Consider the following 15,445-nt stretch of genomic DNA (forward strand, 5'->3'; position numbering starts at 1 on the left):
AGGAAACCGAGGCAAACAAGGGTTAAATGACTTTCCCAGGACCACACAGCTAGCGTCTAAAGCAAGATTTGAACTCAGATCTTTCTGCTCTAGGCACAGTGAGTGAGCTATCTCTACTGGGCCACCTAGCTGCCTACTAAGTAGCAAAGCTGGGGTTTGAACCAAGGTTCTTCTGATCTTCAATCCTGAACTCTTTCTGCTATGTCCTCAATCATAATCACACAGATAATAGTCAGTGGCAGGGCCAGGACCTGAACCCAGGAGTGCTGATCCCTGGCTCTGTCCACTAGATGGCCCACCTTATACACAGCTCTGCTTAGAGGGACATTTTGGGGTGTGCCTAGTCCTAAGTCTAGGCTTGCAGTGATATTTAGTCACTTGCTGATGCTGAAGAAGAGCTAGTGAATTGGGGGGAAGAAGGGGAAAGGAAGTTAGGAGGTGGACTGGGATTCCCTGCTTACTCCAGCTCTGTTTTCTCTGACTTGAAGATTGAGCAGCAGCAGTTCCCAAGTGGGGACTGAACCCTTACTGAGGTTCCTGCCCAGATGACTCAGATCACTGGGAAAAAGTGCTCAGAGATTGATTACTCAGCCAAACTTCCTTCAAACTTCCTGGTTCAAAGAGCCCTTGGCCTCAGAGGGAGCTTCAGAAATATGTGATTCCTTACCACAGCGACAGCATTGGAGGCCAGCAACTCTTGCGGGGACATCGCAGTGACATAAGCAATGTTGGCAAAGACATACACAAACGTGACTAGGGGGATGGAGATGAAAATAGCTCGAGGAAGGTTCCTGCAGAGTGAGATAAGATGAAATGGGGAGGATCACTAGGTATAGGAACTCACTCACCACAAGCCCACCCACTCCATCCCTCCTCAGTTCCCTAAGATGGAATAAAGGTGCTCTCTAAGCAATTCTCTTCCTCTTTTGAGCCTTCAAGTTCACAGCCTGTCCTTGGGGAAAATATTCAAAATTAATCTAGTCATTTGGAAATGACTTTTGCTTCAGTCTGGGCAGACTGCCTAGACAGAACTGAAGCAGCTTGGAGAGATGTATTCCAAACCTACTGTTGATACAGAGAAATATCCCTTGTTCCCTTCTCCAGGATGCTCCACTCCCCCACAAGTCCTAGGCAGACATGTTCCTGCTCTGAGACAGGTGCATGAATCATAAACCTCCCAGGGCTCAATACAGCCTTCTTAAAAAGTTAATTGTCTTATTTCTTTTCCTTTTAACTAATATTTTCTATCACCTACATTTCCTGATGCGTCCTCACCCCCTCCTCCCAGACAGCTATCCTTTATGAATAAAAAAAGAAAAGGAAAACTGTTTAGCAAAACTAACCAAATCTGACATTATATACAGACTTTGGTAATGACTGGTTGTCTCCACACTGTTCTCCACTTTTTTCCTGGTCTATATAACTAACACTTTAGGCAATTTTTAATTTTTAATGGAGACATCTGATCATTTTCCCCTACACTGCCAAGAATGGATTCTAGACTTTGAGATATTGAGGAGAGCTGGAAGGGAACCTAAAGGTCATCTGCTCTAACACCCTCATTTCACAAATGATGAAGCTGAGCCTCAGGAAGGTGAAATGATTTGCCCAATGCACACACAGTATATGTATGTGTATGTGTGTGTGCATACATACATATTTAGGTATAGATGTATATATGTATTATGTATATGTACACACACACATTTAAGGTATACGAAGTGCTTTCCTTAAAATAGCCCTTCGAGGTAGGTAGCATACATATTATTAACCCCATCAGACACATAAAAAACCAAATGTTCAAAGAGACTTGAGATAATCTCAAGAGCTGGTGGGTGTGGGAACCAGGATTCAAAACCCAGTTTTCCTGACTATAGATCCAGTACACTTTCTACCCCAGGACAGGCAGAAGAAAAACAGTCCAAACTCCAAACTCCTTGGAAGAGGAGAAATGCAGGCTTCAGTCTCCGGCAGGAAGTACTGTAGCATTTAAGGTATGATGATAGACAAGGTGGGTTTTATCCCTACTCACTTGTAGGGATCCACGAGTTCCTCTGTCACGTAATTAAGGAAGTTCCAACCTCCATAGGCGAAGGAGCCCTGAAGGAAAGCCAGTGCAACGAGGCCGATGTCTGGCTTTTGGAAATTCTCAAATGCATTTTTGGGCTCTAGCCAGAAGTATTGTCCTGTGAACATAAGGGACAGAAAATTGTTTATTACAGTGCCTGTCTCCTCACCTACAATCTGTGAGGTCTCACGGCTGGCCACCTGGCCCCATCAACTGAAACAAAGCCATCTCTTGAGAAACAGTCCTTAATGAAGTTTCAGACTGATAGGTGAGGAAATAGAAAATGATCTAGGAAACAATTTCAAGAGTATTGTTTTAAAATCTTGAACCCTGATCCTGTTTTCAAGTTCAAAACACATTTCGAATTTTTTTTTTGAGGAGGGGAAAGACAAGGCAATTGGAGTTAAGTGACTTGTCCAAGGTCACACAGCTAGTGTCTGTCAAGTATCTGAGACTGCATTTGAACTCAGGTCCTCCTGACTGCAGGGTTGGGGCTATATTCACTGCGCCACCTAGCTGCCACCAACCTTTTTTTTTTTTTTTTTTTGCTTTTTTTGGAGGGCAATTGGGGGTAAGTGACTTGCCCAAGGTCACATGGCTATTTTTTTTTGGTGTTAAGTGTCAGAGGCAGGATCCAAACCCAGGTCCTCCTGACTTCAGGGCCAGTGCTCTATTTACTGTGCCACTTGCCCAGCCCCAAACATTTTCTTTTTAGAATTAGGTTTTAAATGTTTAGATACCAGGAAGGAACAAAGGCCAGAGTGGGCAGGGAAATTAAGGAGATGGGGATAGGATAGGGTAAGGAGGCATTAGGATTCTTCATTTTGCTCTTTTTTCCTTCGCTTCTTTTCTGTTCTTCACCCAAGTTCTGCATATTTTCATCATAAAAAACATGGAGAATTAATTTCATTCCAGAATTCTCAACACACCCTGTACTGTTCCACATGGATACATCATTTTGTCTTTTCTTTTTTTTTTTGTTAAGATTTTAAAATGGGGGGGCGGCTAGGTGGCACATTAAATAGAGCACCATCCCTGGAGTCAGGAGGACCTAAGTTCTATTTGACCTAAGTTCAAATCTGGCCTCAGACACTTAACACTTACTAGCAATTTAACCTTGGGCAAGTTACTTAACCCCCAATTGCTCTGCTCTCCCCCCTCCAAAAAGCAAAAAAAAATTTTTAGATGTATTTTTCTTACATATTTTTTGCCCTGCCTCAGTCAATGGATAAACATTTGTTAAGTGCCTACTATGAGCACCATGCTAAGAACAACCTCCTCTGTAAAGTTGGCTTTGTCTATTATATTATATCTCAGTTATATGTTCTGTCCCGAACTGGTCACTCAATAAAGGTTACTGACAAGACTGGAGTGACCATGGGCTGCTCATAGTTATTTTGGAAAAATAAATTTTTGAAAATTTAAGATTGAGTTCAGAGCTGGAAAAAGCCTTCATTAAAATTCTTCATTTTATAGCTGAGGAACTAAGGCTTGGAAAGCAGGGAAGTCACAAGTAGGAGAGCTGGGTCTGAAACCCAGGTCCTCTGACTCCAAATCCTCGGTTCTTCTCCACTACACCTTGATTTGGATAAAATGATATATACAGCAATCTTTTCTGGCATTTAGAAAATGCAATTATGAATCAAGAATGGGAAGGAGAAACAAAGGGTTCTATTTTATAAAAATATCATGCAAAGAACTTAGTTGGGATTTCCAGGGTAAAAGATCAAGCCCTACACCTGGGGTTTGGGCCAATGACTGAAAACTCCCTATATGTCATCTGACTTTGACTGTGAAGCAGTGATATTAGGCAGAGCCTGGTGGTGCTATTAAGTCACATGGAAACCAAACAGAGAATCTGGGCAGGGAAAGGAATAATCTAGTGGAGAATTTTGGCACAACACCCAAGAATGTACCTCTTGGCATTGTAAAGGTTATGAACAAATTGAAAACTTAATAAACAAAATAAGCAAAAGATATATCATTCCCCTCAGATATAAATAATATAAAGGATAAGGTGCTTTCCTTGGGTCAGCGCAAGGGAGCCAATTCAATTATACAACATTGACTAAGCACCTACTGGGTATAAGGCACCATGCTCAGGAGTCTTACTAAAAGGAACACCGTGGGGTTAGGATATAGTCCAAGATGTGTAGAAAATAAATGCGAATGCTTCTAACCTGGCATTAAAGTGAGGGAAGAGGAGTCACTCCAGTATAGAAACTAGAAGTCTTATAGTGCACATATACAAGCTATGTGTGTACATATGTTGTATGTATACAGGTATACATGCAGGGGAAAGTATATGAAACCCAGACATTCCCCCTGCCTCACCTCTGCAGATCTGCACAATCCCCATGACAATAATCAGGCCCAGGGCCAAGAGCTTTCCAGCTGTGAAGACATCCTGCACTCGGGTGGCCCATCGCACACTTGCACAGTTGACCCATGTGAGAAGCACTGAAATGACATCCCACACATACATACACTTAGAGACAATAATTTCAGGCATTACAACAGGGACCTATACTCCCAGTACACAAAGACACAAATACACAGTTAAGTCTAGGCCCTTTCTTTTTGTACAGAGGTCAACTGATTTTTTTTTTTAGCCCTAGGGACCCCTATGATGGTGCTACGGTAGGTTTGAGTTAGGGGCCTTGAAATTTCCTCTAAAAAAAAGAGATCAGGAATTTATGATATTGTGGGACTAGGGGAGAACTCCAGACATGTACACATTGACCTCCTGTTGGTTGAGGATACTGTATCTGGCCCCTCTTTGGGAAAAGCCATACTTTCAGCCCAGTACTCTCAGAGATCAGGCATCCTAGAAGCAACCCTGTGGAGATGCAGCCTGGTGGCTACTTCTGTAGATTCTGTTCTCATAGCTACCGAAGATCCAGAAAAGAGAGTGCTAGCCATCAAAGTCCTTGGCACTGTCAAATGGTTCAACACAAGAAACTGAGAGCATTTTATGAGTGCAAATGATAGTCAAGAAGAGGCACTATCATCTACTTCACTGCTGCACCCTAAGGACAAAGGGACTTTTCCATTTAGCTTGCAGCTGAAATCTTTAATTTGTGTCCTCCCAAGGTGAGCTTCCTTGGGAACAGGAACTGACATCCATTTCTGTTTAAATTTCCAGGGATGAACATAAAGTTTTGCCCATAGAATGCACTTAATTAATGCTTTATTCATTCCTCAAGCTTTAACCTTGGCACCGATCCCAGCTAAAAGGAAGTGGTTTTTGTGCATAAAATGATGGTAATGAAAATACATGCTCATACGATATTTTTATTTTCAAATGCTTTCTCATCTTCCCTTATTTTTACATTATACTAGCAAGACAAGGCTTTATAAGCATCAATATGTCCGCTTTACAGCTGAGGAAACTATGGAATGGAATAGCTCTGTTAACGAAGATAGGGATGACTGTGTCAAAAATAGATCCTGCATCTCCAGATTCCCAACTTAGTGTAATTTCCACTGAACTGAATGAATCCCTCTGATTCTGTTTTCTACCTCCTGGAGTTGTCAGGCCCCAACACCCTGGTGATGGGACATGATAGCAACAGTATGAGAAGGTGCAGTAGCAGCATACAGCTCAAGAAAACTAGTTGCTGGCAATACTAATTTGGCACTAATTGCTTCATTTCTTATTGGCAGACATAAACCTCTCATGCTCCCAACATCAGGCTTGACACTGTATCACATACCAGTTGCCCTCTGCACCAGCAGCTCCCACCAGCTCACCAGCTTCCCTCCCCGCCTCCACTCAAGTCCTGCCTATACTATTCATCATCACCAAACTCCTGGAGTAGACATATTAATGGTAGGTATGCATTTGTTGACTGTTTTAAACCTGGCAAAATGCTTTCCCATGTTGTCTTTGACACCCTTGTCTCCCTTCTCAGATCCCTCTCCTGAACTACAACAGAACATTAACCTCTATAAAATGACAAGCAAATTCTGACTAGTTTTTATGGAAGAAACTGAACTAGGGCAAATTGGGTCTTCAAAAGCAGAAATCCTTGACACCCTGTGGATAAGCTGTTCCACAAGATAGTGTCTGTGTGAGCAGAATGAAAAGATGTTGTCAGAAGGGGTATTCTGAGTGACTGAACAGAGAACATTTCCTAAAGATCTGAGCATTCCACAGGAATGAGACAGATGGGAGATAAGCACACTTAAAAGTTTGTTTTAATCTTATATAATACAATAAAGATTTCAATAAGTGAGGGTACAACCAAAATCACCTCATGATTAAAATCATGGGGCTTATTATCTCAACTTTTACATTGGACCCCAATAGAAGGTCGAATCCTGTATGATGACAGCATATGAGGAATTCAGAACAGAAGCTAAGCTAGTGCAGGAAAGATAAAGGGAAGTGTTTTATGAGAGAAGATTAAAGGACAAAACTGGGTTGCTGAGGAACAAGTGAGGATTATCAACTAAGGGGATATCTGTTTCTGAGAACATAGGAGAGACACAGAGAGTAGGGTGGGGAGGAAAACTGGAGAGGGCAGATGAGGTCTGGGAGGAGAGGGCAGAGACAGGGAGAAAGGAGACAGAGTGAAGGGTAGAAATGATCATTGATTTAGAGATGAAAGGGACCTTAGGGATCATGTCCAACTCCCTTTTTTTTTAGAGAGTAAGAATGATAAAAAATGATGAGGAAACTGAGACTGAGAGGTCAAATGTTGCACATATCTGGTAAATTTCTGACCAAGTCCCACAGCTCTCAGAACTGCCTCCAGGCGAGAGAAAGGGAAGGAAAAAAGAAAGGAATCAGAGGGCAAAAGACATCAGGAGAGGAGGGCTAGGGAGGAAGCGGAGGAGGAGAAACAAGTTGAGGGACTAGAGGGAGAAAGCAGATAGAGGCAAAGTGGAAGAGAAAGGAAGGCTAGGAGAGCCCAAAGGTGAGGAATGGAATGCACTGGGCAAGACAGAGAAAAGTAGGAAGCACAGGATGGAAGATGAGGAGCTAACGGAGGAAGGAGGGGAGGAACAGTGGCTATCAGGAGGAAGGAGGGGAGGAACAGTGGCTATCAGGAGGAAGGAGGGGAAGAACAGTGGCTATCAGAGGGAAAGAAAAAAGAGGGTAGAAGTGAATAGAAAAGAAATGGGGGAAGGGAATGGAAACTGTTGGGAGCAAAGCAAGGACTGTTTGGAATGGAAAAAATGTGCCTGGGGGTAAGAGCCAGTGTGAAGTTCTGCCACCATTCATTCTATATAGAAGGGCTGAAGGGAATGAGCATTGATAAAGCACCTACTATGTATGTAGTACAGTACCTGTGCTAAGTGTTTTATAATTATTATCTCAACTGATGCTCACAACAATCCTGGGAAGTGGGTGCTATCATTATCCCCAACTACCTTAAAAAAAAAAAGTTGAATTGGCCCAAGCAGTTGAGAGCAAATTATCATTCCGTCAATAAAGTTTCCTTAAAAGATAAACATTGTACAAATGAAAACAACTTTTGAGGTACCCTTTCACATCTTACCAGATGGGCTAAGGTGACAACAAAATGGAAAAATGACAGATGCTGGAGAGGATGAAGGAAAACAGGTATTCTAATGTGCTGTTGGTAGAGCTGTGAACTGGTCTGATCATTCTTGAGAGCAACTTGAAATTATGCCTAAAGGGCTAGAAAACTGTATTTTCTTTGACCTATCAACTGCTACTCTATAATAACTATGGTGATGGGATCTATAACCCAAAGGGATCAAAGAAAAAGAAAAAGGACTTATCCGTATAAAAATATTTATACAGCAGCTCTTTTTGTGGAGGAAAGAATTGGAAACTGAGGGGACACCCACCAACTGGGAAATGCCTGAGGACACCAAATTACAGCATATGAATGTAATGGAATACTATTGTGCTGTAAGAAGGGATGAAGGGGATGGTTTTAAAGAAACTTGGGAATACTTGTATTAACTGATGCAAAGGGAAGTGAGAAGAACTAGGACAATTTGCACAAATAACAGCAATGTTGTGGAAAACTTTGAAAAGTCTTAGTAACTGGATGAACACAAAGACCCATCACAGTTCCAAAGGACTTGTGATGAAAGATGCTATTCACCTCCAGAGAGAGAGCTAATGGACTCAGAGTGTAGATGAAAGCATATTTTTTTTGGACATGGCTAATGTCTGAATGTTTTATCCTACTATATTTATTTGTAATGGATTTTATTTTTCTTAAGTTTCTCAATGGGGGGAGGGGAGAATTCAAAACTGATAATGGAATAAACATTTTTTTAAATGTAAATACTATGGAGAATAACAAAAAAAAATCCATCTTAACCTTGGGTCATAAACTTTTTTTTTTTTTGCTTTTGAGGGAGGAAGGTAGGGTAATTGGGGTTAAGTGATTTGCCCCCAAGTTCACATGGCCAGTTTTTTGTGTTAAGTGTCTGAAGCTGGAGCTGAACTCAGGTCCTCCTGACTCCATGGCCGGTACTCTATTCACTCTGCCACCTAGCCACCCCAGGTTAAAAACTTAAAAAAAAAAATATTTGATAACTATATAATTTATTCCCTAGGGATAATGAATAAGGATAAACTAATTCATCAAAATATCCTATGGTGAGCCCTGACCCCTAGGGTGGGTTACCTACTCCCTCATTCTCAGGGACTTTTTTTTAGGGTAGCAACCTTAACCTTTCACCTCAAGTGGGCTAGTTTAAAAGCAAGAAGAAATGCCAAGAATGAGGTAGAGAAGACAAAAGAGAACAGCTTCGGTAGTCTGGGGATCTTGTGATATTTCATGTCCATAAGGGCCGTAGGCCTCCGCGTCTTGACCCTTCATATTGTAGGAGAGGATAACAGCATGTGATTGAAGGGTAAGGGAGGAACAGAAAGACAGCAGGGTGCTCATTTGCAGTCTCCTCAGTGCAACAGAACATGATTCCCTTCTTCTCTTACAGAAGGACTGAAACCTGAGCTACCTCCCCAGAGAGGAAAGGTCAGCAATCACAGGCACAAATCAGCAGGATTCTTGCCAGCTCTCCTGCTCTGCTTAGGGGTCACCAGGAGCCCTTTCTGTGACTGATGACGATTCTCTCCACCCCCACCCCAGCTCTTTTTTTTCCATTTAGCACCTGATGCCGGATTCCAGGGATACTTTTTCTTGGGCTGTTCCTGAACTTGTCAAGGGGATTATTTTAGACTCAGTGACTACATAGGCAGGATACCTCCATGCCTGAGATTCAGTGCATTTGGGGCATCTGACCTTGCAAGTAGCTAGAACAGCATGGGGCACTGGCAGGATTTAATATCTAAGGATACAACTTAATGCATTAATTAATGCATATTATATAATGTAGCATTATGTAATACCAAAATTTTGTTTCAGCATTCTATAAAGAATGGAAGGTGGATGGAATCAGACCCTAATTCTTGGTAACTTCCTAAAATGTGCTACTTAGGTCTCTTTCTCTCTCTCTCCCCTCCTCCCCACCCCTTTCCTGCCTTTGGGTCACCTTCAGATTCCTAGGTGAAGATGTGGAAGGAAGCCAGAATGACAAAAGACCTCAGGAGGATGCTGAATTCAAGAGTGTATTTACTTAATTAACTCATTTTGAAAAACTTAGGAGTCAAGGTGACAGGAAAGAGTAAAACAGGCAGAAATGAAGAAAAGTAGAGCCTTCAAATTCAATGGCCCCTTAGGGCTATGGAGGAATCTGTACTTTAGGAGAGGAATTTGACGTCTTTTATTCATGAGAACTCATTGGGGTAAGATGGAAAAACAATTGCTGACTGAAAACTGTGCATATTCTGTTACCAGATGCCTTTTTGGGGAGGTAGGGGGTGGAATTAATTGGAGAAGTCTTCCTCTAACTCCTCTAAACCCTGGTATTTGGCAGCCACAAGAACCTAGGTAAGATGTAAGCCTCCTCTCATCTATTTCACATGACTTTCAATTGTGAAGGGCACAAGGACATGACTACACGTAGAGCCAGGTACCTGGAATCAAAGTTGGAACATGGGAGAAAGGTCCCTATATAGAGAAGAAATATTTAAAAAGGAACTAATCAGCAAAAATTGGAGGTGTCACCCTGCCTTGGGACTGGCAGAAAATCCAAGTAATGAGGTGAAGGCAAAATGGTATAAATGGGAGACAGTGTGTAGGAGAAAGAGAGTGGCATTTGGAGTCAGAAGACTTAAGTGAAAACCCATAATGTGCTATTTCTTTCCTGTGTGACCTTAGACAAGAAACTGGACTTCTCTAAGCTTCAGCATCCTCATTTGTAAAATGAGGGGGAGTAGACTAGTTCTCCAATGGCACCTATCATCCTAGCTTCCCTGGATTTTTTTGAGGGCTCCAGTCACCCAGATTTACAAAGTCAGAGTTATCCTCAATTTTTTCACTGTTTCTTGGTTCCCATATTCAATCAGTGGCCAAGTCTTGTCTCTTCTACTTCCATTATGTCTCTCCCATCTATCTCCTTCTGCACACTCACAGTCACCATCTAAGTTCAACTCTTGAATCATTTTAATAGCCTTCTAAGTGGTCTCCCAGCTTCTTGTCTCTCCTTTCCAAACCAATTCTCCATGAAGATTCCAAATTGATGTTCCTTACTCAAGGTCACGCCTGATCATGTCATTCCAGCTCAAAAAGTACCACTTGGTCCCTCTTCCCTCTGAAATTCCAACTCTTACAATGGGCATTTTAAAGCTCTCCAGACCTAGTTCCAACCTCTCTCCAGTCATATTTTATGTTAGTTCCTGCATTCAAGCTATACTGTCCTACTAGCCACTCCCCATTTCCTCATTCCATCTCCTGCCTTGACACCTTTGCACAAGTTGACCCCCTCCCCCCATTCCTGGAATAATTGCCATTGCCTTTTGGAATTCCAAGGCCTTTCAAGTCTTATGTTAGTAACACCCCACTACACAAGGCTTTGTCCTGATTCTTCCCAGTTGTTAATATTTCCTCTGCCTCTTCTAAACTACTTTGTATTTTAGAAAAATATTTTGTATTTACTTTGCATGTTTTTTTGTGACTCTTATTCTTTGTTCTACCTGTTATGGCTTTATCTTGGATCCCTAAATGTGGGTATATCCCAAGACCTTTCCATGGGTTCCTTTCTTCTCTTCCTCTACCATTTCCCTCAATGATTCTCATCAATTACCATGAGTTGGATTACCATCTCTAGATGGTGTTTCCCAGAATGATAGGGCCAGTTCTAATGTCTTCTCTCCTGAGCTCCAGTCTGGCATTGCCAACTGCCAAGTGGACATTTTGAATCAGATGTCCCACAGGTATCTCAGTCTCAACATGTCCAAACCCTCCCTTTCTTCCCAAATTCCTGATTACTGTGGAGAATACCACCATCCTTCCAATTGTGCAGGCAGACTCACAATCACTTCTTATCTCCACTTTCATTCTTCTCCATTCTTAACTCCACTTTCATTCTTCTCACATTAGCCAATTCATTATCAACTCCTGCCATATCTACTTTCAAACCATAATTTGTGTTCACTTCCTTTTCTGTCCTCACACAGCCACTAGTCTAGTTTAGGCCCTTATCGCCTCTCACCTGAACTATTGAAACAGCCTTCCATAATTGGTCTCACAGGCTCAAGTCTCTCTCTCCCCAATCCAACACACCCTCCAAGAGGCTATCAAAGTGATTTTCCCAATCATCGGTCTGAGGGAAGTCATGAGAAATGCCAGGCCGTGCAAAGAGCACGAGTTTCAAACTCAGAGAGCCTGGCTTTGAATCCTGACCCTGCTTCATAGTGCCCATCTGACCCTGAGTCACCTATGTTCTCTAGGCCTCAGTTTCTCTGCTAACAGATGTTTGTAAATGTAAAATGAGATTGAACCAGAGAGGCTCTAAGTGACCTTTGAGAACACCTGGCTCTAATTCAGTGACCCTATAATCTTATGATGCTCTAGGAATAGAATGGGAAGGGTGATGTCACAAGTGTACTGTCCTCTTTGGCAATGTATCACAACATGGCAACTTTACTATACACTCCAGACCCTATGGCTTCCACGCCCCTGCTGCTTCTTCTTTCATGGTAATTCAATCCAGCAGCAAACAACAAACTTGTCCTATAATAACCTTGGCTTGTCTCATTCCTCTTCTCTTTTTCTCCTTCGGGGTAAAACCACATACAAACACACACAAGATCCAGCCTTCATCTGCAGCCCACGCTATCCATCCCCGGTCATATGGAACATGATGCCCTCATTCCATAGACCTCAAGAGAAACACAAACCCAGACAAAACAGAGATAAATATATATACTATTGGCCAGTAACAATTTCTTTATAAGTAGACTTCTTTTGACAGTTAGGATCCTATGAGATTAAAACTTTTGTCTTGCCTGTTCTTTATCCCAACAATTTGTTGGGTTTTTTTCTTTGTTTTTTGTGAGAGGCAACTGGAGTTAAGTGACTTGCCCAGGGTCACACAGCTGGTTATTCCAACATTTTAATTAGGCTTTCTAATCAGTAAATTTATGGAGGGGGCTGAGAGATAAATGCATGGGTACCAACTCTGAACACCCACCCCACCCTATACAGCCAGCTGTACTGAACTAGGCCCAAGAGGTATTGCTGGTCACACCTAGGTAGAGTCCAGGATGTAGATTTTTAGACCCAGCCAGCTCAACCTGACTGACTCAGCAGGCACTTTGGCATACTGGGAGAAAGAATCTAGAAATTTCAGGAAGAATGGAGCAAGAGCAGATGAGTAAAGGTGACCTAAAACACTAATCATGCAAATTATATGTGAAATAAAGAAATTCACAATTTATTCCATTTTCTCAAAGTTAAACATCAGTAGAGAGAAAAAACAAGATAGCAATTAAAGAGAAACTGAAGAACATATAGGCTCCTTCTCCTTAATGCTTGGCTCTTTGGGTATAATCGGCAGGTTTACAACCTTGTAATCCTAACGGTGATCCTATGAACATGTAGGGCAGCTAGGTGGCACAGTGAATGGGTGCTAGGCCTGGTGTCAGAAAGACTCATCCTTCATGACTTCAAATCTGGTCTTAGACACTCACTAGCCCTGTGACCCTGGTCAAGTCACTTAATCCTGTGTGCCTCAGTTTCCTCATCTGTGAAAGAAATGGCAAACTATTCTAGTATCTTTGCCAAGAAAACTCCAAATGGAGTTACGAAGAGTCAGACATGACTGAAATAACTAAAAACAAAAAGTGAACAGTTCTCTTCCCAGAAATCAGCAAAGGAATGAAAAGGATGACAGGATTATAACTGAGACCCAGAAATGAAATGACAAAGTGAAGATCAGAGGTAGCAAGAAGGCCGGAGCAGATTAGATTCAAGGCTCTCTACCTGAAAGCCAACACTCTTTCTGTAGCACTTTGTTGTTAGCTGTAGCCTCCTTTCCACTCTACCTATCAATGCCCAGGTCTATTCACTGAAGGGCGGTAGCTCTGTTTGACTTTTTCCCCAAAAGAAACAAAGGAGGACAGCAAAGAAGGTGTAAGAGGGGTTATTTAGCTCCTTGGGAGAAAGGCAATAGGCCTACCCCAGATCTCAAGGGAAATTAACAATATCTGTAGGCCTGGGGGAACCACCCTGATTCCTGTAGCTACTGTAAACTCAGGAGCCTCACCTGTTTTATGGCTTAGGGATTTGGTGCTCAGGGAGAAAAGATGGTGTGTTTGGATGAGGCCATAAGAGCGAGTTGGCTCGCTTACCAGTATATTGTTTTCAAATCACAAAACTATTTACCCTAATGTCCTGTCCCTTCTTTCTTCTATTCCAACCCCCATCCCCATTTACTCTTATTTACTTCTACCTCCAGCTCTGGGATGTATTTCTCCAACAGTGACTTATGGTAGATGAGTCCCTCCAACCAAACCCAATAGGGTCCCTATCATATTGACCAGGTCAGCAACCCAGAAACTTGGGCACTGGGAAATGGCAACAGCAATGGATGGAGTGTCAGGAAGCTGTTTTCTAACTCTGCTTTTATTTTTGACTGACCTTAGGCAGGTCATGTAACTGCTTGGTTTCTACAAAGTTTCCAGGTATGACATGCCTTTGCCAATACCCCCATCCAAATAAAGTTTTCAAAGTGCAAGTTATGGACAGGTCACTGGGCAAATGACTGGGCAAACTCCCCAGAGTCTGTGTGAAACTGTTCCTTGCTATAAATCAGAGATTTTAACCAGGGCCCATGACCTTGGGTTTTTTTTTTTCTTTTTGGAGGTGGGGAGGCAGGGCAATTGGGGTTAAGTGACCTGACCAAGGTCACACAGCTAGCCCCAAGTTAAGTATCTGAGGCCAAATCTGAACCCCGGTTGGTCATCCTGACTCCAGTGCCGGTGCCACCTAACCGACCTTGGGTTTTTTTTTTTTTAAATATCTTGATAAATGTGTTTCAGTTTAATTGATTTCATTTTAAAATCCCACTTATTTTAGATTGTTCATTTAAAAGCATTATTCTGAGAAGTGATCCATAGGCTTCACTAGACTAATAAGAGTGTCCACAACGTGATGCAAAATGTCAACACTTGTTATAAATATATATGAGCCTGTTCTGCAGTGTTAACTTAAGGAGAACTGAGCTGAACATAAAGCCAGGAAAGGACACCTTGACTTTATCAGAAACAAAGAAACAGCTCAAAGATGGTCTCTTGGACAAATGTAAATGTGGCCTAGCAGAAGGCATTCAATTAGACTCACTGGATTGTTATTTTGATTTGAATAAGTAAAAAAAATGGGATAGGACGATTTGGGTGGGAACACAGATTAGTTTTAATGAGAAAAGCAAAAGTTAGAAGAATTGATCAGATAGGTCACTGGTTTAAGGCAGTGTTGGAAGTTGGGTTAGGCCATTACAGGAAAGCTACAGTGCCTGAAACAATAGCTAATGACAGCCTATCACAACTTATCTACTAGATTCATGCATTTCCCTTATCTTCTTCCACACTCAATCCCTTTTTACTTTCTCCTAACCTGTGCCTTTGGCACTCAAGGGACACCACCCAGAGCTAATGAGTCTCTTGAATCCTGAACTCAGATTTTCAGATCTCTTTCAAGGAAGCAGGAAGTGAGATGTTGACAAGACTTATATAGCAGGGGAAATATGAATTGGATAGGTTTCAACACCCCTGACCCTTTAAAAATATTTTTCCTCCAAAAAAATTGTTTCCCTCCTTTAGAAGTTAGGATCCTTTAGCTTTGACTCCCCTCCCATTGGCCCCTTTGCTAATATCACAATCATATGGTCCCCAGAACTCTGGGAACTCTATTTGGATTTCTTGGTATCTCTGGCATAACTCCCTTCCCAGGAGCAGACTGCAGGGTGGCCCGGGGGGAGCTTGTTTTCCTTTGTCTTTCCCAAATCCTGCCTTCTCTCTCCCATTCTAGATAAGTAAAAACA

At 42.1% G+C, this 15,445-nt stretch overlaps 1 protein-coding gene across 1 annotated transcript in view; it reads right to left on the reverse strand.

Annotated features, from left to right (window-relative positions):
- SLC7A8 (solute carrier family 7 member 8) overlaps positions 1–15,445 on the reverse strand; it is an 82,493-nt gene that overhangs the window by 16,686 nt on the left and 50,362 nt on the right. Inside the window, exons 4-6 of the mRNA XM_069097837.1 lie at positions 4,403–4,528; positions 2,033–2,186; positions 668–791 (exon numbers count right to left, since the gene is read on the reverse strand). Of these exons, the coding sequence (XP_068953938.1) occupies positions 668–791; positions 2,033–2,186; positions 4,403–4,528 (404 nt within the window). The remainder of the gene's footprint in view (positions 1–667; positions 792–2,032; positions 2,187–4,402; positions 4,529–15,445) is intronic.

Source organism: Petaurus breviceps, unplaced genomic scaffold (genome assembly GCF_028583685.1).
Source record: "Petaurus breviceps papuanus isolate PSGF00001 unplaced genomic scaffold, PetGlider_PUasm1.0 37, whole genome shotgun sequence".
In the NCBI taxonomy this organism is placed as follows: domain Eukaryota; kingdom Metazoa; phylum Chordata; class Mammalia; order Diprotodontia; family Petauridae; genus Petaurus; species Petaurus breviceps.